The sequence below is a fragment of the Ursus arctos genome, unplaced genomic scaffold (assembly GCF_023065955.2).
Source record: "Ursus arctos isolate Adak ecotype North America unplaced genomic scaffold, UrsArc2.0 scaffold_26, whole genome shotgun sequence".
Taxonomy (NCBI): Eukaryota; Metazoa; Chordata; class Mammalia; order Carnivora; family Ursidae; genus Ursus; species Ursus arctos.
This window is the reverse complement of record NW_026622941.1, coordinates 14,621,774-14,649,720: the sequence shown is the minus strand read 5'-3', so window position 1 is coordinate 14,649,720 and position 27,947 is coordinate 14,621,774. Positions and strand designations below refer to the sequence as shown.

General features: G+C 38.6%; 1 protein-coding gene across 1 annotated transcript in view; it reads right to left on the bottom strand.

Annotated features, from left to right (window-relative positions):
* Positions 1-27,947, bottom strand: part of PTPRO (protein tyrosine phosphatase receptor type O) — a 228,119-nt gene that overhangs the window by 83,325 nt on the left and 116,847 nt on the right. The window contains exons 2-5 of the mRNA XM_057318901.1: positions 19,604-19,877; positions 3,957-4,115; positions 2,054-2,206; positions 51-494 (exon numbers count right to left, since the gene is read on the bottom strand). Of these exons, the coding sequence (XP_057174884.1) occupies positions 51-494; positions 2,054-2,206; positions 3,957-4,115; positions 19,604-19,877 (1,030 nt within the window). The remainder of the gene's footprint in view (positions 1-50; positions 495-2,053; positions 2,207-3,956; positions 4,116-19,603; positions 19,878-27,947) is intronic.

The window sequence follows — 27,947 nt, the reverse complement described above, 5'->3', positions numbered from 1 at the left end:
CTTTCCTTTGCACACCATTTCTTATTTTTGCTGATTTCCTGTTACTTTACCTTCTCTTTCTACGTGGATGTGGAACCCGTCGAAGGCCGTGGGTGGTTTAGGTGGTAACCAATTCAGGATCATTTGTACAGGAAAAAATGAGAGAGAGCCTGCTGTTGATTTCTCGGTCTCGCTGAGGGTGCTGTTATTTTCATATTCCACAGGAAGGACGCTGACAAAGTCATCTTCACTTTCCGGGGCTGCAGATGCGCTTCCCCACCAGTAGGGCTGGGATGTAGTTTCATAGTCACTGCTGTTGAAATCGGGCCAACCAGAAGAAATGTTGCCAGAGGGAATTTCAGGGGTTTCCTCCGTAAAATGGAAGAGCTTGTCTTTTCTCACTGTATCTTGTGATCTCATGAACGATTCCTCTGGGAAACTGCCACTCTGTTCTTCCCAATTGTTCTTGTTCAAGTTTACAATACGAACCGAGATATTTCGAGGGGGATAAGGGGCTGAAAGAGAGAGAATTTTCATTTTCCAGCAACTTTTAGTTCTATTATAGTGAATACTTAATCTATTAGTGAGTGAAATACACACATGAGCGTATCACCACTCATACTCCAAACACATTAACTAGTGATATGATGCTTGTCCAAGTGGTCATTTAACCATTTCCAAAGCACAGTTTCGTAAATATTCTTTAGCTTATCAAAATCTCCTTTTAAGAAAACCAAGTCTTGGCCACTGGATCTTTCTTAACAACAAAAAAAAGCAACTCTAATGTACTCTAGCTATGGAGATAAAAATACTCTCGGTGACATTGTTGCACTTAGGAGAGTTGCATATATCCCTTTAGAAACATTAACACACATGTTAGGAATACGGCTTCACTCCTCACCTCTCCAGAGAGAAACATATGAGCACAAAATCCACGTGTGAATTACGGAAGCATACTTTTCTACAGGTGAAAAATTCTGAAGGCATGCTGTCTGATCTCTACCTGCAACAGTTTCTACCTGTCCTTCAAATAGCAGCTGAAATATCAGCCCTTCCATGAACTTCGAATAAAAATTAATCATTCCTTCCTATGTGCAGTTGTACAATTTTGTACCTCTTAGGACATGTGTCAATCCTGTCTTATATGAATGCCATTTGTGTTATAGCTCTACCATTTTTGAGGACAGGAAACCTATCTCACCAGACTCTGTCTTCATCTCTCTCATACTTAGAACAACTTCTCAATAGAAGTCACTCAATTGATAACGTTTCCTTACTTGAACTGAATAATTAAAAATAGAAATAGAATCTTAGATGTTGCCATGAGGTGAATAACTTATGTAGCTGAAATAGTTTCTTTGTCTTGTCCTATTTAATGAAAATCATGGCATCTTGGAATTCTGACTGGCAGCGTCTCAGGAGTGATCTACCACAATCCATACCCGATGTTCATAGGAAAGGCATTTCTAACATTCCTAATGAGTAATTTGGGCACATTAGGCACAGGCAACGTCAATTACATTGGTATTGGTGACAGGCGTTTAGTAGGCGTATATTTATTTCCATCCATTCTTCCATCCATCCATCCATCCATCCATCCATCCATCCATTTTATAACAGTGTTTCCTATTAGTGATGCTACTAAAATTTAAACACTGCAAGTTTTAGACACATCTGAATCCCAATATTTTCCTTGAATAATCTGATATTCTGTCCTAGAACATCTGCTATCAGTTTTACTGCCATATGGGAATTTTGCCAGGTTATAGAATAACTGATGTCTACTTGGTCAAGTTAAGCTATTTAATTATAACTTTTCGTAGGATCATGTACTTTTTTCCATTCAAAGATAATAAATCTATGATTACATTGACATATTTTAGATTTTTCTTTTGAATATTTTACTGTTCCTTTTACATTGATAGGGAATTTGTTTTAGAGTATTACAAATATATATTTATTTTATTTCTTGGCTCTGGAACAGAATTTTTCTCAGAATGTCAGAAAGTATACATGCAACAAACATATAGTTTAATTATTTTTTTAACTGAATTTGATTTTTCAGAAGACTTACCAGTTCTATGCTGTTTGGGTTCATGACTGACACCGCTGTACTCCACGAGGGTACTTTTATTAAAAGTTGCCTCAGATACCAACTGAAAAGTGATGTTACTATAACATATTCCTGGCAGCCAGTGATTAAATACTGTTTTTCCCTTAAAGAAATCTGAGATTAAAAACAATTATATTAGATTTTTGATCTCTTAAATGCCACATACTTCTAGAACATTCTAAACAATAATGATTAAATAGCCCTGAGATATTATTTCCTGCAACTTCTGGCATGGTCAGTAATACAAAATTGGCATAAGATTAGAGATGAAAATTTGGATCTTTATATCCAAAATCCAGAAAAGTGTTTTTCTGCAGGCATTGGATACAATGGAATTAAATTTTTTTTATGGGAACATTTTGTGTATTATGGAGAAGATAACATACAGAAAATGTAGGGATTTGGTTTATGCTAGCCATTTATTTTATGATAAAAATCAAAGATATTTTGCTACCTTATGACTTAGGAAAAAGTAATTTTATAAGACATGTTTTCACTAGGGTTACTTGAAAAAACTGGCCTGTTTTTAAAGTAGAATGGCTTATCTGCCAGTTGGCAGCACCTGATCAAAAAAAAAAAGTTGGATTTCATTTGGAAAACATTAAAGAAAATAATACAATTAAGATTCCAATCCAAAGTAGAAAGAATGTGGGAAAGAAACTGAAAGTACCATTTATTGAGCTAAAAGCCAGAAATAAATTTAAAAATTCATTAACTTAAAAAGGAGAGTATACTGACTTATTTTAAAACTCCTAGTTTTTGATTCAACAAAAATTCCAGAGAATGGTTTTTAATCATTCACGAACCTCTATTTGCATGTGATCAATAAACACATAAGGCCCCATTTATTAATCTGCAGATAATGTTTTCATTGAAAATTTAAAAATGCAATAATTTCTGGGGTCCATGTTTATATTTATTTGATGTTTTAAAGTTTCAAAAACTATAAATTCACTGCATGTGTTTGAAACCATGTCTCATAAAAAAGAAATCCAGGGAAGTAATGCATTTGTAAAAGCAGCAAGTCAAAATGACACTTTTCTGGATATCACGACCTGTGTGCCTCAGTATCCATTCTCCACCTCACCAGTATCTATTTCCAGTTACAACCAGTCAACTTTGATAATCATCTAAGCCCTTGGAGAGCAATGTTACAGTTTTGTATCTGAGAGTGTCAAAGTTCCTTTCCTTCCCAATTCACTCCCAGTGGAGCAGAAAGCCCCTCCCACCTTTCCTCCCTCTCCATCTTCTCCCCACCAGTCTACTCAGAGAAAGGGCCCAGGTTCTTTTGAAATGATTGATTCCCGTAGGATCTCTTTTTCTCCTCTCCCCACAGGGTCCGCATCAGGACAGTATAAACAATGAAACCAATTTTTGTATATTAATGCAATCATTTAGCTGGTCATACAGATAAATACATTCAAAGGAACAAAAAAGCATTATCATTTGCATTTGAGAATAATCTTGGACCACCTGCAAGTGAAACTTGGTGGAAGGTGCCTTTCTAGCTTCTTAGTTCTAGAAACGTCCTTCTAACACACGCAGAAAGAAATGGTTAGGCGAGGTGTTCTAAGTTTAAGTTTGAATTTACTTCTTGTACCAGACATGCTGCCTTTGGCAAGGCTAACATACAAGTGACCATAATTTGAGTTTTTCTTATACTTAGGCATTGCATGTGACTCCAGCAAACCAGGTATTCTAAGATTCCTCATGACAAGATTTTCATAAACTAGTAACTATTTTTAATGGTCTTCCCTGGTCAGATAGTGAATCATAAGACCTCTTTAGAGCAAGACAGATGACCGTTTGGCAAACACGTAAAAAGGAGTCGTTATCATTTATGACCCTTCCTTTTGCTTCTTACCTTTATATAGCATTGTTCGGAAGTCTTTACCTTCCCAGTAGCTTATGTTTACTCTCGTGAAAACATTATATTTTTCTGGATAATGAATTTCAAACAGGACTCCTGTTTCAGGAGAAGGTTTATAGTCATATATTGAAACGCTGGTTACAGGTAGGGGTTCTGCAGAAGGGAAGTGAAGGGATGAAGGGAAGTGGAGAAAAGGGGAGAAAGGCCATTATCAGTACTTGGAAGTACCCCAAATTATACTTATCAGAACACTTTTATTATCCATCAGCACTAAACTCCCCCATACTCATGAGTTGACTGTTCTCCAGAGCAGTAATTAACAAAATACATTTACGTGGTGGTGTGCGGCTTTCAAAGAACTTTCATATTTATTTTTCCATTTGCCTTTTGTAACAACTCTGGGATCTAGGATGAGCAAATATGAATATTGCCCTTCAACCGATAAAAATGATGATTATTTTAAATTATTTGTCAAGTGTAATTTAACAAGTACGTGGCAGTCGGTATCTCCAGATTCCTAGTTCATTTTTCTTTTTCCAAGCCAAGAAAACTTGATATTAATAACAGACCAGTAACAGAAAATACATTTTGGCTCGGACCAAGGATAAATGTTTATGTGATCATTTATTTCTTTGTATAAACTTAGTATTTATTTTTCTACATTAAGTATAAGATTGCAAAGCACCCTATGTTGAGAGAATTATAGTTTATGGTGTTTATCAAACCACTCTTCTTGCAGAAGGTTAAAAAAATATTTATTTCTAGTTTGCTTGAGTTGACTCATTACAAAACTTTTTAAATACTCATTTTTAATTAATTATTTTTTTTAAGATTTACTTTTTTTTAAAGATTTTATTTATTTATTCGACAGAGATAGAGACAGCCAGTGAGAGAGGGAACACAAGCAGGGGGAGTGGGAGAGGAAGAAGCAGGCTCATAGTGGAGGAGCCTGATGTGGGGCTCGATCCTGGAACGCCGGGATCACGCCTTGAGCCAAAGGCAGATGCTTAACGACTGCGTCACCCAGGCGCCCCTATTTTTTTAAAGATTGTATTTATTTATTTGACAGAAAGACAGCCAGCGAGAGAGGGAACACAGGCAGGGGGAGTGGGAGAGGAAGAAGCAGGCTCCCAGCGGAGGAGCCTGATGCGGGGCTCGATCCCAGGACCCTGGGATCACACCCTGAGCCAAAGGTACAGACGCTTAACGACTGAGCCACCCAGGCGCCCCATAAATACTCATTTTTTAAACTGCAGTTTGATGCACACCTGCATCTCCTCTATATCCCATTCTTCAGCAAAACCCTTGTAAAAATGACTGAGCTCCGTCACTCTTCTGAACGAGCTGTTGGATAAGTTTTACTTGCATTCGTTTGATTTAAAAAAATCATTTAATAATTTGGTTTGGAGTCAACTATTGTATTACAGACAAAAATAATTTTGATTCAGTTTTATCCTTAGAAGATTCTCAGACATCATCTTTGGCCTAAATGAAAGCAATAGCCTTTTTTAAATTTTATACTTTTAAAATTTTATTTTCAATTCCATAGGACACCAAAATTTGATTTAATTTATTCCATTGAGTCTCAAGTACCTACTTTGTCTTAATCTGTAGGTAAGTATTTTTCATTTTGCCCTTTGGATCTTAACCTATTTTAGTTTTTGCTTTTGATTGAAGAGATCCAGGAAGGACTGAAGCAACATGTTAAAGCTTTGATTTTTTTCCCGAATTTTCTTAGACACCAAGCCGATATCTATCAAAAAAAGTCCGGAAGGACCTTCAGATTACAGCATATATTGTGATCATGTCCCAGTAGACCACATGCTGTATTCTCTGGCTGAAGTGTTTCTATTTTATTTTTGATTTGTCCTTGCTTAAAGGTAATATTTACGGAGTGCACTCACTTGTGCCATGTAAACAAGCCAACCAACCAAGTAGGGAAGACTCTTGTGTCTTTCTCTTTGATGAATCCCCCAAAGTTCTGAACTATTTGAAGGTCTTTCTTTCAACCCAGTCTAATTACTAACCCGCGGAGTCTACTAAATCCACCTGCTGCCTCTGGGTCTAAAGGAACCAAAATGAAAGCCAACAACAAAAAGCAGCCACAGAGCAGGAACTCTTCCATCCCTCCTGTCTGGTATCTTAGCCTCATCAGGGTTCTGTCTCCTGAAAAGGGAAGTGAGAGGTCCACCCAATCTTTCATGCCCAGAGCCATGGCATCTGCACATGAAAGCCACAGTCCAACTTTGAAATTCAAGAGATACATGAGGATTACAGCATAGATATTTTATTTTGTGATTTTTTTTTTTTTTTTTTGCTTCTGCAAGCTACTTAAATTTAAACCAAGAATTTTTAAAATGCCTACTTGCTTGTTTGCTCCCTACAGCTCTCTCAGCTTCAACCAAAGTGACCCAGGTTAGCTGTAAATTCTAAAATCCGAGCCCGGGCATTACTCAGGCATATTTAACTCAAGAATTACTATTTTCAATAGAACTCAAATGCATTCTCTAAAAATATTTTACTGTCTCTTCAGTGACTTCCCTCGTTATTTTTCTTTTTAGAAATTAAGTGATGTGCTATAAACCAGAGCTGTTATTACTCAAGTGTTTTTCGGTAATGACAAGGTTTAATCTTGATCTAATTCAATATTGCTTTCTCTGCCAGCCACCCTTTACCCTGCCATTTCTTGTCTTAGGAACCAGGCAGGACTGGAGAGTTAAACAGAGTTGTTAGAAAATGTGAATCATTTGTTACTTTTGTTTGTTTATTCCTTTTTTTGTCCTCAGGTCTTTTTATTTTTTAAAAAGCTAAGTATTACAAACTATATCTGAAACTCCCCCAAATAACTCACTCATTTGCCTTTCACCGTGGCCCGAGGTAAATTAGTGCTCTGAATTGGGTGGTTAGCTTCTGATGTGTTTCTTACTTTTATATTTATATGTGTCCAACATCCATATGGAACGTTATTTTGCATGTGTTAAAGTATGTTAATGATATCATATAGGAATCATTCTGCAGCTTACTTTTATCAACTATCACTGCTTTTGAGACTTGTCCGTGATGCAAGTATTTCTAGAAAATTTGTTTTAGTGTTCACTTTAGAATTACACAAACCATACGGTTTATCTGTTATTTTGTTAGATAGGTTGTTTTCAATCGTTCACTTTTGCACATAATGTTGCAATAAATGTCTTGAGACAAATTTCTGGACTATCCAAATCCTGGATAGTAGGGAATGAACATCTTGGATTGTATGAGATATTGTGAAAATGTGTTCTGTCAATTTACATTTCCATCAGCAGTGTGTGATAGTTCCTCTTTCTCCATATTCTTATTCAACACTTGTTCATATCAACCTTTTCAGTTTTTGCCACTCTGAGACATATGAAATTTTGTCTCTTTTAATTTCTTGTTCACAAAAGAGGCTGATTTTCTTTTCTTATGTCTATTGGTCATTCAGCTTTTCTTTTTTTAAAATTCTTTGATTCTTTTGCCTGTTTCATGGGTTCTTTTTCCAAAGTCTCCTGCTAATTTGTAATATACCTTCTGTCATGTACTGCATTCCTACTGTCATTTTTTTTTTTATTGTGTCCTATGCCTTCCTTCTGGATTCACCTTCCTTGTTAAAACATATCAGTTAGTAGTTATTTAAGTTAGAGTCTAGGTGTTAAATTCTCCTAGGCTTTGTATTCTGGAAAAGTTCTTTATCTTTATTCTTTATTATTTTTTTTATTTATTATTTGAGAGAGAGAGAGCATGAGCAGGGGGGCGGGAGGGGCAGAGGGAGAGGGAGAAGCTGGCTTTCTACTGAGCAGGGAGCCTGATGTGGGGCTGGATCCCAGGACCCCGGGATCGTGACCTGAGCTGAAGATAGATGCTTAACCATCTGAGGCACCCAGGCACCCCTTTATCTTTATTCTTGATGTAGTTTAGCTGGATATAAAATTATAAGATTTCCTCTCAGTATTTTGAAGCTATTCCTCCATTGTCTTTTTGAATCAATTATTGTAGAAGAGAAACTTCTGTGAGTCTAACAGTTATTCCTCTCTACATATTATGCATTTTTTCCTTTGATACCTTCTAAGCTTTGTATTTGTCCTTATAATCTATTTCACCATCACATATCTAGATGTAGTCTTATTTTTGAATTACCCTTTTAGGTATTTGAAATGCTTGTGGATTCATGTCACTCTTCAAGTCTTGGATATCTTCATAATCAATCTTGAAATATTGCTCCCGTTATTCCCTCCATTCTCTTTCTCTTGAACTCTTAACCTCCTTAATTAGAGCCTCTCCCACCATCAAATCTGAGAATTGGGCTAAATTATGAGACAATAACAAAGTATTACCTTTCAATTTACTATCTAACTTCTATCAGTCCAGAATTTATCCCATCAGTTGAGGTTTTTCGATTGAATTTACATTTGACCAATTAAGTGAATTTTGCCTAGTCTAACTGAGTAAATATTAAATTAAATAATTGTATTTTCACTTCTAAAAATTTTTAATGTATGTTTATTTGATACGTTTGTGTTTAATTTCTGCCAATCTTTGCTTCATTATGTTTTAATCCTTTTAAATGGATGGAATTCTTAGATTTATCTCTTTGAACATCATAACATACTGAAAATTCATTGTCAAATTGCTACGCAAAATAGAGTTCAATGTTATAGTTGTTGTTTTGATGTCTATCTTTTTTAGCATGGATTTCATTGTGTGTTTTGAAATACAGGCCCTAGGCTAATCTTGTGTCTTCTTATTGCCCTGTTTCTTGCTTAACTTCTTGTGGACGCATTTTAGCCATTGCTTCCATTCAGCTCACCACAGCTCCCAGCTGAGAACCAGGGCAGCTAATAGTAATCTGAGGTTCTTGATATTGTGGATGATATAGCGGCTATCACAGATTCATTCCCTGAGTCAGAGGGGAACTCAGCTTGGTCCTTGGTAGTGAGACTGAATGTGTGTTCCCTACATCCCAAGGCCTCCATCTTTAGTTTTATCACAGGCAGAAGGAATCTCTGTTCCAAACAGAAAGCCTTGCTCTGGGCCCTATCTAGTATGGAGCATTCCAATCCTTAATACGTTGGGGCCCAAGATCAGGGCTGTGCTCTTTTAGCTGCAGAGCACAGAGGCCCCAGGACTTCAACCCACTGCCCCCCTTGGACTTTCTGTTTTGTTTCTGATTCAGAGAGACAACTATCTTATTTTTGAGCCTACCAATATACTTCTGGTTTTCTTTTTGCTTTGTGGGAGGAGCAAAGAGTGTGTCATAAGCAGATACATACTGCATTATGTTTGCAAGAAATCCTAACATGAAATTTCCATTTTTTTCTTTTAATAAAAAAATGTTAAATGACAGTTAATATGGTTGTTTTTTTCTCATTTAGGTGTCCCACATAATAAAATCTGAAGTTTAATTGAGGTCTGTTTTATGTCCCTTAATTACCTTTGAATCATTCATGACAATCATGAATAGGAAGTTTCTTAAAGTTCTGGAAGTAACTATGTGAGATGGAGATGAAGGAACAAAACAGATGTAGAGCAAATACTGTTTTAAAAAAGCAGAGTTAACTCTGTGCTTGTTGGTAACTGCTAAGAGCCGAGAGGGGCTTCCTCCTGAGATCTCTCGGTTCTGATGGACTAAAACTAAAGGAGCTGTTGGATCAGTGACCAGGGTCCTTGCTTTTGATGTGACCGACCTACAAATGTGTCTGTTCTGATGCAGCCCCTTGAGGGAGAGAAACCTGTGATTTGACTCTCAAGTTTTTGTTTGTGTGTTTTTGGTTTTGTTTTTAGAGAGAGAAGGAGAGAGTGTGAGTGGGTGGGGTGGGGTGGGACAGAGGGAGAGGGAGAGAGTGAATCTTAAGCACTCTCCCCACTCAGTGCAGAGCTGGTGCTAGGCTCGATCTCAAGACCCTGAGATCATGAGCTGAGCCGAAATCAAGAGTTGGCTGCTTCACTGACTGAGCCACCCAGGTGCCCCAAGGCCCTCACTTCTGAGGGCAGGAGTAGAAAAAAGGGACTGATCCCAGGTCCCAGGCCAGAGCTCCTAACTTATGTTAAGATGGTGATTTGGAGCTTAACCTAACATCCCCCTTCTATCCACACAGGCCACTGAGGTGAGCTGACAGCAGCCTTCTCCCATGGTCCAAGAGTCATGATCCCTATCACACCCATGAACTTAGTTCAAGTCTTCACTACGTCCTTCCTGGAATATTTCAACAGCTCTCTACATTATATTCTTCTTGTCTCCAATCTCACCTTAATTTTTTCTACTTGTTTCTATTCAAAACTTCTAAGCCCGCAGGCTACCTAATACTCTCAGTTCGTCAGTCTCTGCCTTACACCTGTCACTTGCACCTCACTGACTTTGTCCTGCCTGGTCTGTTTTGACTCTCCTTTGCTTCCAACCCCTCGAGTAATTTTCTGTTGAATACCATTGGTATTGTTTCTATTTACTGATCTTACATGAAGTGTTACACATTTTGTTAAGGAGAGTATTGTAATATTTTTCACGTTACAAAATATTGCATTATTTTACACTACCCGCTACCAAATCAGCAAACTCACAGCCCTCAAGACAAATCCAGCCCACCACTTGCGTCTGGATGACTTGTGAGTTAAGGATGGCCTTTATATTGTGAGACTGTTGTCAAAAATTAACAGAGGAATAATATTTCGCGACATATCAGAATTATATGAAATTCAAATTTTAGTGTCTTTAAATAAAGTTTTATTAGAACACAGCCATGCTTGTTTGCTTATGTATTGCCAATGGCTGCTTTTGTGGGGCAACACTAGAGTTGAATCATTGCAACAGAGTGCACAGCCCCCAGAACCTAAAATATCTATCATTTAAGTCTTTACAGAAAAAGCTTGCTCACGTCTGGGATAGATTAAAGATTTAAAAACTGAGATTTAAAGAAAGTAATAACTTGCCTAATGCTACACATGTGGTTTCCAGATTTCTTTGTTGGCTCTAAAGTTCATACTTTGAACTACTACTCAAAACACCTGCTTCATAATTTGTCCATGCCAATGCAGGATTCAGGATCCTACAACTTACAGCTTTAAAAAGGAGGTTTCCTCAATAAAATCTTATTAGGTCATTTCTTTGTATCTGTCACCATTCCTCATCACTTATGGGTTAAAATCTAAACTCTTCTAAGGTAGTCAAGGTTCCTCCCAATTTTTCTAGTTACCTTTCTTCTTATTTTCTGGAACCACGGAGGCTTGCCATCTTAATTCCTTGCAATTCACAAGAGGGTCATGCTATGCAAGACTCCATTCTTTGCAAATATGATTCCCTTTGACTCTGTTGTAATACCTTCCATTCTTTATTCATTTAGCAAATTTTCACTACATTTTGAATGATTGTCTCCCCTGAGGTGCCTTCCCAATGTTCACTAGGAAGGCTGGGCAATCTCTCTCATATACTTTTCTTATAGCATTTATCATGTCTTTGTAGTGGTTTATTTGTCTTTTACACTGTAGTGTACCATCTTTCAGTTGGGTATGAAGGACATGACATACAGAATGTGCATAATAAATAAAATAAAAATTCATGCCTTATTTGTATTTATAATACATGAATTTATATTTGCATAATGTATGAATGCGCGTTTCTATTTGTACAATATATTATAGAATACATAATACTATATTCGTAGAGTGTCTCTAAAGTGTTCTACGATGTTTACAACTACTACCTCTCAGATTTTATTAACACATGAGACAGCGGTGTATACATAACATTTCTCCAGTTTTTAAGCAATTGTTTTCCTGTGTTATTTTCGCTATTAAGAAATGACTTCTAAGTGCAGACAATATACTGACAGTTCTTAATCAATGAAATATTAATCAGATGTCAGAGCCTAAGGGTTGTGAAACGCCTTTGCACTGGCCAAATGACTTATTTGTGCTGAATTTATTTTTTGCCGTGTTTCTCCGCTTTCTCTAAGAGCCCCAGACTCAGAACAACCATAGAGAACTATCAAAGGACGGCCCCAGGGCCGATTGCTTTGTCACTGCTTATTTCATCAAGACAAGCATTTACCACACAATAAATGACTGCAACAAATGTACCCTTCTGTTGTCAAGAGCAATGTGTCATCTCCTTGAGCAGATACTGTTAATGTTCCCTAAACTTTAAAAAGAGCTTCCCGTTATAAAAATAAAGATGGCAAAAATACATCATTCACTGACAAAGAGTGGTAATTTTAGAGCTCAAAACTAACCTTACTCATCACATACTTGAATTCTTTCTTTTTTAAAGAAGGAAGCTGAAACCGAATGTCACCTAATGTCACCTCATGCCTAAGGTCACAGAAATATTTGTGCCTTAATTCCCAATTCTTATACTCCGAACCTATTATCCTTTTTAAAATCTGGGATGATGTAATCGAGTCTTTAAAAATGAGAGAGAGTATGGGAGACAAGGAACCATCATTAATTAATTTTTGCTCTTTAGAAATCAATGCAGATTTCCTCTTCCACTTAGGATGTAGAAAGCTACGAGTCAATGTCATGCTCTCAACCCTCAACAAGAAGAAAAAGCCAAATAAGCCATGAGATCATGATTTTTCTTGAGTCTATCAGAGATCTGAGATTGTAAGGCAAACAAATGAGCTACTCCAGTCCCTGGACCTTTTTTGAATATGAAACAGAAGCCTTAAGGCATGTGGGGAAGGGCAGAAACATCTTTCCCTCCAAGTTCTCAGGAAAATATACCCCCTTCTGAGGGATGGGTAGAAGTGAAAGAATCTGTTCCTGGGAGAGAGGCAGAAACTCTCTTGGACCTATGATCACGCACTCATACAAAGTAGAATTCTACTACTACTGGGGAAAAGGCAGGAAACTCCAACCCAAGACCTCCTACAGATTTGAAGTAGACTGGTTGTCAGTGTAGAGTGAGGGGTAGGAATGCTGAGAATTCCCCACTTAGGATCACAGGGTCTGCCTAAGCCTGAGGCTGGACCAGGAGAACCAAGAACCTCCAAGAACCTATCCTCACCAAAAACTTAGCACTAGTAAATACCAACAGCAATCCATTGTGAGGGAAGGGGCAAAATCACGGAGACTCTGTGGTGCAGGCGTTCAGGACATGCTGACACCGAGGGTGGAATTGGAACACTGAGAAATACACTCTACCACTGCTGACAGGCTACACTGGAAAAACTGATACCTGTGTGAGCTGAAAGTGACTAAGACCTTAAACCCAGCTTGACTCAATCTCCCACACTACCGGCCTAGCGATATGGTAGATTTAAATTAAATCTAATGGTATAGAGGTGTCCGAGGTGGCTCAGTTGGTTAAGTATCTGCCTGTGGCTTAGGTCATGATCCCAGGGTCCTGGGATGGAGCCCCGCATCGGACCCTGCTCAGCAGGGAGCCTGCTTCTCCCTCTCCTCCGCACTTGTGCTCTCTCATCTCACTATCTGTTGCTACCTCTCTCACTCAAGTAAATAAATAAAACCTTTAAATCCAATGGTATAAATAATACATACAGAAGTATAAATGCTCTAAACTAGCACTATCAAAATTGGTATCCACTAGTTACACATGCTGTTGAGCACTTAAAATGAGGCTAGTGCAACCGAGAAGCTGAATTTTTAACTTTATTTAATTTTAATAAACTTATGCTTAAAAGCTATACATGAGTAAACTTTTTATTGACTATGTATTGAAATAGTAATATTTCAAATGGAATTGATTAAATAAACTGTTATTAAAATTAATTTCATATTTTCAGAAACTTTCTAAAATGTGTGTACCCCAAAATTTAATATGCATATATGGTTAACATCCTATTTTTGCTGGATAGTGCTGGTCTAAACACTCTAATTAAAAGGCAGAGATTTTTGAAAAAATAAGAAAATAAAAAATAAAAGGCAGAAATTTTCAGATTGGAAGAAAAGCAAAATCTAGCGCTATACTGAATACAAGAAACCTATGTACACATAAAGACATAAGTAGGTTGAAAATAAAAAGGATAAAACAAGTATACAATGAAAAGACTTAACAGAAGAAAATGAAAATATTTATATCAATAGCAGATAAAATAGACTTCAACACAAGGTGTATTTCATGGGATAAAGAGGGCCATTGCATACAGATAAAAATGTCAGGCCTCACTAAAGCTGGTGTATGTGCCGTGGCCCTGGGCTCCCCCACTGCCTCCCTAAAGCTAGAGATCTCATACAGTCCACACAGGGGATGTTCCTTAATCACCTGACTCTGGTGACCAGGGGGCTTGTGTGGGCCCCACAGGACTGAAACAATTGGAGAAACAGTTCTTGGCAGGTTACAACCCCAGGGCACTGCACAAACAGTAGACTGTAATACACCAGCAGACTTTCTGTGACAAAGGCCTATTTACTTGTCCTGGAGCTTCCACCTGAGAGTCAGGCTTCAGGTTTGCCACATATCTAGAGGCTGTGGAGGTGCTCTTAGGGAACTTAGGTCAGGTTACACTTTTTGTAACCTGCCTCAGTTGAGCCACAGCTTGCTAGTCCTGAAAGGAGCTTATACACTTGTTTGGAGCCCCAAATTTTGCAACTGTTGTGCAGGGGACACTTCCAGATCACCTGGTCTGGAGGCCAGCAGGGTTTATAATTGTGGTCCCACAGGACTATACGTATTTGCATACTTTAAAAGCTTTGCCTGAGGTCTTGGTTTCCAATCAGCCTGAAACTAAGTGCTGACTGAGATCCCTCCCTTTGGAACACTGACAGGTCTTAGCATACCCTCACCAGCTGGGAATTATCAAGAATAAATCAGGCTGCTTAGACAATCACAAAGGTTCAAGAGACAGCCAAGAGCTAAGGCAAGGTTGAACAGTAATATTCATCTCCTACACAAGGCCACTTCTTCCAGACTGGGAGAGGTAGCTGTTTCACTTAATACATAGAAACAAATACAGAAAGTTGAGCAAAATGAGAAAACAGAGGAATATGTTCCAAACAAAAGAACAAGATTAAATTCCAGAAAAAAAATCTTAATGAATGGTAAGTAATTTACCTGATAAAAAGTTCAAAGTAACCATCATAAAGATTTTCACTGAATTTAAGAAAATGAATGAACACAGTGAAAATTTCAACAAAGAATTAGAAAATATAAGAATTTACCAAACAGAAGTCACAGAGCTGAAGGAGACAATAACTGAACTGAAAAATGCACTACAAGGAGGCAACATCAGACTAGATGAAATGGAAGAAAGGATCAGTAGAAGACACAGCAGTGGAACTCACCTAAACAGCAACAAAAAGAAAAAACAGTTTAAAAAAATGAAGGCAGCTTAAGGAACATAGAAGACAGCATCAAGTGGAGTGACATTTGCATTCTAGGGGTCCCAGAAGAAGAAGAAAGAAAGGCAGAAAGCTCATTTGAAGAAATAATCACTGAAAGCTTTTTTTTTTTTTTTAACTTAAAGAAGAAAAAAGACATTTGGATCCAGAAAGCCTAGAGAGCTCTAAATAAGATGAACCCAAGGAGATCCACTCAAGACACATTCTGATTAAAATGTCAAAAGTTAAAGAGAGAACCTTAAAAGGAGCAAGACAAGTTATATACAAGGGAAACCCCATAAGAATATTAACACATGGGAGCCTGGGTGGCTCAGTTGGTTAAGGTTTGCCTTCGGCTCAGGTCATGATCCCAAGGTCCTGACATGGAGTCCCACATTGGGCTCCTTGCTCAGCAGGGAGTCTGCTTCTCCCTTGGCCTGCAGCTCCCCCTGCTTGCGCTCACACACACTCTCTCTCTCTCAAATAAATTTAAAAAATCTAAAAAAAAAAAAAAAAAAGAAAAGAAAGAAAAGAATATTAGCATATTTTTAAGCAGAAACTTTACAGACCAGAAGAGGGTGGCAAATATATTCAAAGTGCTGAAAGGAAAAAACTTCCAACCAAGAATACTTTATCTGGCAAGGGTATCAGTCAGATTTGAAAGAGAAAAAAAATTTCCAGACAAGCAAAAGCTAAAGGAATTCATCATTACTAAACTAGCCTTACAAGAGATGTTAAAGGAACTTCTCTAAGCTGAAAAGAAAGGACGTTAATTAGTGTCATGTATGTATATCACTAATTATTATATATATAGCTAATTATTATATTACTAATTATTATTTTTATTATCAGAGGAAATGACTAGACATTTTTTCCAGAGAAGACATGCGGATGGCCACAAAGCACATGAAAAGGTGCTCAACATCAGTAAGCATCAGGGAAATGCAAATCAAAACCACAATGGGATATCACCTCACACCTGTCAGAATGGTTATTATCAAAAAGACAAGAAATAACAAGTATCAGTAAGAATGTGGAGAAAAGGAATTCTCGCGCACTGTTGGAATCTAAACTAGTACAGCCACTATGGAAACAGTATGGAGATTTCTCAAAAAATTAAAAAATAGAACTACCATATGATTCAGCAATTCCACTCCTGCATATTTATCCAATGGAAAAAAATTAATTTGAAAAGATATATATGATATGTATACATAAGATAGATATATATAATTTGAAAAGATATACCTCTATGTTCATTTCAGCATTATCTATAATAGCCAAGATATGGAAACAACCTAAGCATCCATCAATGGACGAATGGATAAAGAAGATGTGGTGTATCTATGTGCAATAGAATACTACTCCACCATAAAAAAGAATTAAGTCTTGCCATTTGCAACAACTTGATGGAACTTAAGGATATTTTGCTAAGTAAGTTAGACAGAGATAGACAGATACTGTATGATCCCACTTATATGTGGAATCTTTAAAATAAAGCAAAACTCATAGATGCAGAGAACAGAATGGTGGTTTCCAGAGGAGAGAGGGGTGGTGGGGAGGGCAAAATGGGTGAAGGGGGTCAAGAGGTACAACCTTCCAGTTGTAAAATAAATAAGTCATGGGGTTGTAATGTACAATATGGTGACTATAGTCAATAACATTGTATTGCGTATCTGAAAGTTGTTAAGAGTAAATCTTAAGTGTTCTCACTGCAAGAAAAAGAAATAGAGGCTGAATGGTGACAATGGTAACTTGACTAATTGTGGTGACCATCTCGCAGTATATACAAATATGGAATCATTGTGTTGTATACCTGAAACTAGCATAAGGTTATATGTCAATTACACCTCACTAAGAAAGAAGACATAGCAATCTTAAAAGTGTAAAGATGAAAAGCTTCAAACTTCATGTAAAGTTCAAAATATGTAAAGCATAAACTAAAACAAGTACAAGGAGAAATAGACAACATAGATATAGTTGGAGACTTTCACATACCACTATCCGCCATTATTAGAACAAGTAGACAGAAAATTAGTAAGGGTAAAAAAGACTTGAACAACCAACTTGACCTAATTGACATTTATCAAAACTTCACCCAACAAGTGGCCACAGAGTACAGACCCAGACAGACCGTACTTGGGGCCATAAAACAAATTGCAACATTTTTAAAGTAATTGAAATCATATAAAGTATGTTCTCCTATTACAACAGCATTTACCTAGAAAGTAATGAAAAGATCTCTGAAAAATTGCAAAATTTTGGATATTCAGCAACACGTTTCCAAGCCCACATGTCGAAAAAGAAATCACAAAAGAAAATAAAAAAAAAAATACTTTGAATACAACTCATTGCACACACTAAAATATCAAAGAGATATTATGGAAATCTCTTAACATGTACTTACTTATCATTTACTTATCATTCACTTATCAAATGTCTTTAGGAACCATTAGCTAAAGGGCTGACTGCGGGAGTTTTTTCTGATCTGGAGTGGCTTAAGTGCATGCTAACGAATGTTAGGTCAGCGACAGTAACTACACTTTTATTTTGCTTTGTGCCTTAGTCTTTCCCCCCCCTGGTTCTTTCTCCTGTTACTTGCTCAACAGAATTGAATTAATATTTATTGATCACTTTTTACATATAAAATTCATGCTAGGCACTTATGAGGTTATGAAGCTGAGTAAGGCAGTACTACTGATCCAAGGAATTGTATTATAGCCATTGTTTACCTAGGTCTGCCGCCTGGACCTATTAACTCCCAGTTCACCTCTCCCAGCCACTTGTTTAAAACAGTATTTCAGGGGCACCTGGGTGGCTCAGTCGGTTAATAGGTTGCCTTCGACTCAGGTCATGATCCCAGGGTGGTGGGATTGAGCCCCGCATCGGGCTCCTTGTTTAGCGAGGAGTCTGCTTCTCCCTCTGCCTCTGCCCCTCCCCACTGCTCGTTCTCTCTCTCTCTCAAATAAATAAAATCTTTAAAAAAAAACAACACAGTATTTTAGAACAGGCAGTTTCTTCCTTTAATTCTACGAGGTCCTAGATTTGCTCATTATATCTATCAACCTTGAAGGTCTTGGGTTTGTGCCATTCCACTCCAATTTTTAGGATTCAGTACTGATTCTGGGACTCTGCCATGGGAAACTTTAATTAATTTTTGACAGACATATTAAAAATATGTCTTCTAGCTTGATTCTGAGGTCTTGCTTCTTGATGTTTCTCTTCCCTTTTATCCCAAGAGAACAATATCACTATGTCCTTCTCCTTAATTGTGGTGAAAATGACTACAAGGAGCTGGCATTTAAAAAATCGCAGCCACTGGAAAACGTGCTCTGAAGAACAAAAGCAAAAAGAAGTTCACTGAGCCATTAAATTGCTCTAGTGGTAAACTCTGCCATCTTATAGATAAGTTTTTCTTCTTTTTTTTTTTTTTTTAAAGATTTTATTTATTTATTTGACAGAGATAGAGACAGCCAGCGAGAGAGGGAACACAAGCTGGGGGAGTGGGACAGGAAGAAGCAGGCTCATAGCGGAGGAGCCCGATGTGGGGCTCGATCCCATGATGCCAGGATCACGCCCTGAGCCGAAGGCAGGCGCTTAACCGCTGTGCCACCCAGGCGCCCCAGATAAGTTTTTCTTCTAACAGACACACCGACATATACAGTAAAGTTGCATCTGATTTTGAGATTAGGTATTAAAGTCTCAGAGAGAAAAGTGAAAATCACATAGAGTTAAAATTACTCCTAAAAATTCCTAATGTCAGCATTAATGCTTTTAGACATGAACTACCGAAGGTTAAAAGGCCAATGATTTGTTTTTTCTTGGTATTTTTCTTGGGCAGTGGAAGCCAAGGCTATTTGGAGGGTGAGGTCAAGAATAGAAACCGATAAATAATATCTTTTTCTCCCTCTCAGCTAAAAATGTATAATTAATTTCAAAAAGGCTAAATATGAGTATAAATTCATTGCCTCAAAACCCAAGTGGCTTAATATAAGAGTACGTGTTCTGGAAAAAAAACTAGCTTAGTTATGATCATATTATTCAGTTAAAGCAAAAAATTACATGGTCTAATCATGAATCTAAAATTATTTTTCAGTCTGAAAATATACTATCTCATTGAGGTTGACTTTTTTGGGCTTAAAACAGATTTTTCTTTAACAAAAGGTAACAGTTAAACATTATCCAACTGTGGCAAGAAACTGTGTTCTCAACATAAAGCAGAACTTTGAATTTATGTCGCTTGGCTTCAAGGTGATCGGTCTTGCCATCCTGGGCTGACTTTCTTTCCACGAGAGAGCCCCATGAGAATATACCCAAAAAGAAAGACAGAGGACAATATTACAAACGATGCTTACTTGTTAACACAGTGATTGACCTGGATGGCTTGGTAACCACATTTCCATTTACCACTACCAGAGTGATTATATAATAAAGGCCATGGTAATTAGCCTTAAAGGTAACAGGAGGAGGCAAAGTGCTGTTGAATTCCGCAAATTCGAAGAAGTAATTTTTGGATTCCCCAGTTATCTTCACAACATAAACAGATGATGGGCTCATGACATCTGAAGCTTCTAAAGAGACAACGATGCTATTATCGTCTTGAACAGTTACATGGAATGTTGTGGCATTCTGTTTAAGAAAAGAGAAAAAAAAAAGGAAATGAAGGTCAAATTGAGATCATTTGCAATAAAATTATGCTGAGCTCATTTTCCCCAAACTAATGTTTGTGATAAGCATCGTACAGGTATTTTAGTGTTCAAGGAAAAGCAGAAAGAGAGACATTAACCCTCTTATGACTAAGGGTCTTTTCAGGCTTTTACTTTTGATACTTCTCCATTGAAAAGCAGCTCCCAGTTCATCGATTGTGTCACGTCATAAATACAAAATAAACATTGTGGAAATGAGTAAAGAATGAAATGAATGAAAATCATCTTGGCCCTCAACTTCCAGGGAAATTCTTGGTTTCAACTATGCTGGAGAAACTACATGGATGAAGCACTCTATTTTACTTTGGAAGGAGTAATGCTGTGGTAGTCCTAGGAGAATTCTAGAAGAATGCCACAAGGCAGTTATTTCCTCTCTCACTTTTCACCTGTTAGTTCTGAAAATAAAATTTAAAAAAAGAGTCAGGACTGAGAATCCTGTGATAATCTTCCTCACTGGAGGTGAGCCAATCTTTAATAAGAGAAGCTAACATGCTCTTTGAAGAAGAAACCAGACTGAGTGAGGATCACTGGCATCTATGGAAAAGACAGCAGTTAGGGGAAAGAAAACTGCTCTAAGTGTCTAGATAAATGTTTGTGGACAGTATTTGAAAAGTCATGGTGTGGTTGGTTGGAATATTCCTTCCTGATTCTTTCCCATTCTGTACAGGCAGAATAGTGCTTCTGCTCTCCGGTCTTACATAACACTCCTATCCTTTGTATCACTGCTGCTTTGTTTTTCATTCATCTTCTGGGTAGGTGGGGTCCAGGGAAGGGATTTCACTGCTCTGAGCCTCAGATTTCTCTTCTGTGAAAGGGGGACAGAACAATTATTAAAACTTGCTCAGGACTTACCAGGATCCAGATACGAAGCTGGGCAGTCTAGAAACACAGTCATCTCATTTCGTACTCAAAATGACCTGATGAGGTAGGTATTTTTTTCAATCTCAGTTTGTAGTTAAGGAAACTGAGGCTCAGAAGGATTGAGTCACCTGCCCAAGGTCACACATCTAGTTTGGACTTTGAACCACGGATCCACACGAGTACCAAAACTAAGCTTCATTATGTCCACATGTCTGTGTCTCTTCCCCTCTTGACTTGTTTTCCTAACACTCAGTCTGACACACGGTGTACGACTGGTAAACCTCTGTTGAATGAATGAAAGAATTGCTGATTGCATTAATTTTATGTGGACATTTGCCTCTTAGAATTAACCTAATGGTACCTCCCATTGCCAGTAGTCAAATCAAGCACACAGTACATATCAGAATCCTAAAGGAGGCTAAATGTACCTTTAAAAAACGTACTGATTCTTTCTCTTATTATTTAGTTGTTTTAGAAATCTAATTTTTACAGGTCCTAGTATTTGTAAAGAATATCGGCCATTTACAGACATTTAATTCTATGCTAACATTTAGTAGACTTAATTGTGTTCATGATATCCTCACTGTATGAGACCCTATGTTCTTTGGGGGCAGGGACTGTATCTTATTTCTAGCTGCATCTCTAGCTGCAGCACGACTGCCTGGCATATGCTAGGGACTCTGTGATCTGCATACTCCCAGGGAGGTCTCTATAATACAGATCAGTCAGTATGGATTGACTTTTAAAATGTCCTTTTCTCCACATTGTCTCTAAAATTGTGTACTTTTGGGAAACAAAACAAACACACAGAAAACGTAATGCACCATTATTGCCAGCGATCCACGTGGATCTGTGAGGCTAAACCAAGCATCCAATATCCAGTAACACTGAACTCTTGCTTTTATTCATTATTGGTTACAGAAATGGATTCACTAACTCAGAAAACAGGAAGTGTGTACAAACATCAGGTTCAGGATTATTAAGAATTTTTTGTTCAATGTTTTCATAGCCAATAACAAAAAATTTTGTGATAATGAAAAGAGGGATACATAGACTCAATTTTGCAAAGTGTTTAAGAAATATGTATCTGATGGGTCATGATGCTTCATAGACAGTGCAATCTTCCAGGGAAAGGGACTAATCTTCCAAAATCTAACGACAGCTTTGGGGATGATTTTACCAGCCATGAAAATAAGCTTTGGCCCATGGGCTCCCAGGTCGCCAAAAATAAATCAGGGTAGGCTAATCAGATTCAGTCAGTGGGACTAATGAGAATAAGGCAGCAGGCCAAGTGAGTCTAGGCAGTGAGCCTAGAGAAATGTCATCACTCTCTTTCTTCTCTGTCCTCCGTGCTTCAGCTTTTCCTGGAATCTATATTCAGGAGACCATTCTGAATGCATGCTGCAGGCACGGAATCCCTGCTGAGATGTACAGCAAGAAAGAAGAGTTAAAAGTTACAGAAATGGATTTAAACGTAGGCAAGGCCAACGTGGATTTATTTGGTGGATAGAGAAATATTTCAAACTTTTTTTTTTTTTGAAACCGGGTAATAGTATCTCTTGACTCTGCAATGAAAATATTTTTACTGAAATTTCCTTTGCATAATACAATTTAATATAGAAATTTCTCCGCTCCAACACCCTCATTTCACACTTGAAAGAACAGCGGTGTAAATGTCACCCAGCTAATTGATGTCAGAACAAGGTCTGGGATGCACACATCCGTATGTCTCCCGGTAGTTCTCTTTCCGGAACTAGAGGTAGGCTGCTTGAGGCAGCAAAGGGTGGCTGGGTGCTTGGCAGGAGATTGTAACCTGCTCTATGGCCAGTCCTGCGGGACAGAAGCTAGTGGAGACAGAGTGGGCATCACTAAAGAGGAGAAAAATGCAGGATGAGTTCCTGGAACGTGAGACAAAAAGAGAACTGGTCTCATATGTTCCAGTCTGACATCGTAGGAAGTCTGACAAACATTGCAACTGTTATCTATGGATCCCCTAATCTAAACCACGCTTTACACTTGCCATTTCATATGTCTTTTTCTTTTTTTCCTTACAACAATCTTTTTAGGCCAAAAGAAATCAGGGTCTGTTTTAATACAGAAAAGTGACATAATTAGATCCCAGGTTACAAAGATCAATATAATTAGGAACATGGGCCAGTGTAGCTAGGGATGGCCCGACTACTGGGCCCACCCAGGGATGGCCCGACTACTGGGCCCACCTAAGGCCAGTAGACTGTAAGGCGGCTGTTGCACCTGCTCCAGTAAGACCCGATGAAGGTCTGAGCAAATGCTGGCTACCCCAAACCTGCCTGTGTGACATGCATTTAGAACATTATTAATGCTCCAGTTGGCAACCCAATCAATGATTAGACTTATTAGAGGGCCTTTTAGAGGGAACAGTTAGAAAATTCTGCTGTGCTAAGGTTACCACAGAAGAAGTAATGGGATGCTCAGTTCTTTTCAGCAGTAATATCAATGGTGTCCGGGGTTCTCTAGCACTATGGCCATACTTCTCCGCAGACGCTACGGAGTTCACCCGCTAGCCTCCTGTCCAGCTGCAGGAAAACTCTTCCAGCAAGATCTTCTTTCTTTTCAGTTCCTTCAGGAAGATCAAGTTCCCAGAGCTGTTCTGACTGGTCAGAGCTCCCCTTGACACTTTCTCAGAATTATTATTTTTTTATAATAATTTTTTATTATGTTATGTTAGTCACTATACAGTATATCCTTAGTTTTTGATGCAGTGTTCCATGATTCATAATTATTCACAGCTCTCTTTCAGAAATTGTCAGAACAGAATTCGGATGTCGATCTCAAAGGCTAGGGGTGATGGTCTCCCCCTCATTTTCTATGACGTATGCAATCTTCAGATATCGAGCAGCTGGCATATATCAGGAGCTGTGCCAGATGCTGGGGATTCACTGTCTTTAGGCATGAAGAGGAAGATCGGTATTATGTGCCTCTGTCCTTTCTACATCGTGTCTGACCAGTAATAGCGATGATGCTGGTCAGGATGCTATCATCATAAAGGACACTAATTTACATAGTGCTTCTAATGCACTGCCAGAAACTTCTCTGAAGCGCATCCAGCGAGCTGTTGATACATGCCTGCTGAGTGAATACAGTTACAATCTGTTGTGTAGTACCAGACTGCTACATAAGAGTCCTAAATGTACCTTTTCAGGTAGGGCGTGTGGGTTTTCTCTCCATGTCTGAGTCCACATCCACGCCAGGTCAAGCTTTCATGTTTTCCATGCCTACATACATTCACTCCTGTTTTTATGATTTCATGATACAGATTCCTCATCTCTTTTGCCTCTTTTTGGTAAAAGAGTCCAAACTGACCTGTCAGGCAGGTCATATAAATGAGACAAGTGGTCTAGGGTAACAGGAGGGATTGCTGAAATAGTTAGCCAGTGGGAGGGGGCATGCATGACCTAAAAGCATCATTAAAAAGCACAATTATAACAAAATAAAACAATGCTGGCCCAAGAAAACACCTCTGCAGGCCAGTCTCAGCCCAGAGGCTTCCAGATTACAACACCTGAATTTGTCGCACTGCCATTTCCTTGATCTAATCCTTGACCTTCAGCTTCTGATCATACTCTTTGCTCTGCCCAGCCGGAATGCAGAAATGATAACTAAAGTCTGTTACCCCCTATGCATTCATTTAAAATAAACACAGATGGCATTTCCTTATCAAGTTACCAGGTGTGTATATGTGTGTGTGTGTGTGTGTGTGTGTGTGTGTATTAAATGACATTTTATTGTATGTATTATTGCAGTAATTATTTCCTGATTCCTAATACAGTCTTGTAGGAGAAGCTCTGAAGAACTCTTAATTCTGGAGATTAAACAAAACATGCTTCCGAAAAGAATTTAACCTGGCATTTTTAAGCAGAGAGAAACCGTTCTGCTGAAGAGATGTGCCACAGTTCGATGTGCTATTTAGGAAAATAATAACAGCCATATATCACATTTTACATTTTCTAAAGCACTTTCAAACCCATTTTCTCATTTCATCCTCAAAACATCCCATTAAGTTATTATCTCACTTCCCGGATGAAAACACTGAGGTGCAAAGACATTAAATGGGTTTCTCGAGGCTACTCTAGGATGACGTGGGGGAGCTGCCACTCAAGGCAATTCTTTAACTATAAATTTTATGACTCTATTACACTACTATTCCCAGACGATCCGGTCCTGGAGCCGGAATGATTTCCCAAATGCTACTTTTAGTATCTGTATTTAATTGGTGGTGAACTCCCTCAGCACAAACAATGACTTACTCCTCTAGGTTATGACTGATAGATGCTCTCCAAGGGTGGCATCATGGAAAAGGGCAGTTTTGAGAGATAAAAAGGAATTCTGGGGCGCCTGGGTGGCTCAGTCGGTTGAGCGTCCGACTCTTGGTTTCAGCTCAGGCCATGATCTCCGGGTCATGTGATTTGGGTCCCACGCTCAGCTATGGGTCCCACGCTCAGCAGCGAGTCTGCTTGAGATTCTCTCTCCCTCTCCCTCTGCCCTGCCTCCCACTTGTGCTTTCTCTCTCCCACTCCCTATAAAACAAGTAAATAAATCTCAATTGATTAACGGATTGATAAATTAATTCTGGAGACAGGCACACCTGGGTGCAAGTCCCACTTCAGTGACACTCTCTCATTTTGATTCTTTGAGGCTCAGTTGCTTTAGGTAAATCATGGAAACACGAAAATAACTAGGTTTTTGAGGGGAAACAAACGAGATTAGATGTGTGCGTTACTTAACCCAATACCGAATATTTAGTAGAGTCTCCTGACACAATACCTGATTGTTACTACCAAATTTATGACCCATGTTTTCACACTGACTTTCTCTGGGACATGTAGGTTTTAGAAGTCATATCTTTTTAGGACACTAACACCATGATTCCTATGTGGTTCAATAGCTATTCTGCCCTTCAGTCTATTTATCCAGTAATCAGTATTACCCCCTTTTGTGGCATCATGAACAACAGCAGCCAGTATTTCTTTTTCTATTATGCCTGTGTACCACAGCCCGAGCTGCCCTATTTGACGGAAGGTTACCATGGGAACAGTTTCCAGGACCTACTGTGCTGAGTGGTTTAGCGACCTGGGAAGCTGCGCCTGGCTGATGATGGACTCAGGAGGAGGTGGGTCCACAGTCCAGGAAGCCACAAAATTCATTTGTTCTCAACAGTTCAATGATCAGGCCACTTCCAAAAATACGCAACATTCTTCTGGCTTAATGTGTTATGAAAAATAGGGGTTACTGGCAGGTGAATTCTGTCTGTGAAATAAGTATTATTTTCACAGAATCGAGCACTCGCAAATAGAATTTTGCCTCAATTTTTTATTCCCCGAACCTCTTTTCTATCCTTTCCAGTATTTATAGTTTTATTATAGTTTTACCTCAGAAAGATGCTTAGGAAAATGCAGCTGTCCCACTTATTGAAAGACAATGTCGAAGTTGATGGGAATCATTTATTTTAGAATGGATGAGTTCAGTCAAATTTCCCCACAGGCATGAAGTGTCTCTCCAACTGTGACAGCAGTTAATTAAATCCAGATGACAGCTAACAAAGAGGGCAGTCTAGTTACCAAACATGCAGTTCACAGAATGTCTAGGTGCCACCCTCGTGACCCTTTATGAGCACTGACCTTTAACTTCCCTGAGCTGTTAACATCCTCAGCAACAAAACCGCCAGACCTTCAACGCTAGAGTCTCTTCTGCCCTCCACCATCCCTGAGATTTTATGGTTTTCCTAGAAGACCTATCCTTCCGTGCCAGATAAACTAAAGCCCAGAAGTTCAAGGAGATGAAGTGCCATCCTTTACATACGAACTTTGCTCAATGTTTACCTTCATGTAGTTTTTAAAAATTGCGTGCTTACTGTAGGCTTGGTGCTAAGGACATAAAGGTTGAGAAAAGAAATTTGGTCGCTGTCCCTATGGTCTTTGGTGTCTACAAAAAAGAGAGGAAATACACCATTTTAAATAATTAAATAAGGACAAGTAGAAAAGGCATTGTTGAGAAGACCTTAGCAGGAGGATCTAACCTGGAGGAAGTAAGAGTCTAAACATGTAAGTCCAGGCATCAGTAAGAGTTAGTCTGATGAGGAGCTGGAGAAAGAACAGGATCTCTGAAGAACAATGTATTTGAAGACCTAGGGGCTAGAGAAAGCGCAGTATATTTGAGAAACCAGAATAACCCCAAAATGGCCAATACTGGAGACCGGATCATGGGATACTTTATAGGTCCTTCTTAAAGAGTTGAGCTTTATGCTAATGGCAATGGGAAGCCACTTATGGGTGATTAGGGGCAGGAAATGATCAGATTTGCATCTATAATAGAAGTAAGATACTATGTTAACTTCTAGCTCTCGAGTTCCTATTGGGGGAACTTTCAATGGAAAAGTACCTGATAACAAACCACTTGGGATAGAAGGAACACTCTAACAGTGTGAGAAGAGGAATCTGGGGAAACGAACAAAAACAAGAGCAAAAAACCATTCAAACTAGTATTCGAGTTACATAGAAAAGAATGGCTTTATTCCAGAAAGGAAGAGGGAGAGATGAGAGGGAAGGGGCTGGAAAAAACATGTAGAGAAGATCCGGCAAGATGGTGTGATGCTGGGATACAGAAGGGCAATCAGCCAGTGGAAATATCCAGATGGAGGAGGTCGAAGAGCATTTTAAAACTGGAAATGCCTAATGTTCCATTTGAAGTTAGCATTTCAAATAGTAAACACTTATCCATCTTTCCAAATTTCTATCTTTAATAATATTTGCTACACTCACAACTTCTTTGTGTGAGCGGGTCATCTGTGAAACTTGCTAGAGGGCTGCGTTTCACATCCAAGCGTTAGGGCACGGAAGCGCTATTTGTGGAACTTGGTGTCTGGGGGAAGAGGAAGTGAGAATGCAAACGTCCTCCAAATTGGCAAAAATCCCAAGGTAATTTGAACTTCCATCAGAGATGGTAAGGGATTTAAGGCCAGGTTTATTTAGGTCTCAAGGGTGCAGGAAGCTCCTTCCGGGTCTAGTGCGGAGAACTCCTTGGTGAGGATAGGCACAGGTCGGTGTGATTGCACTATTCTTGGAGAGAAATGAAGGTGGCTAGGACCAGGGTGATG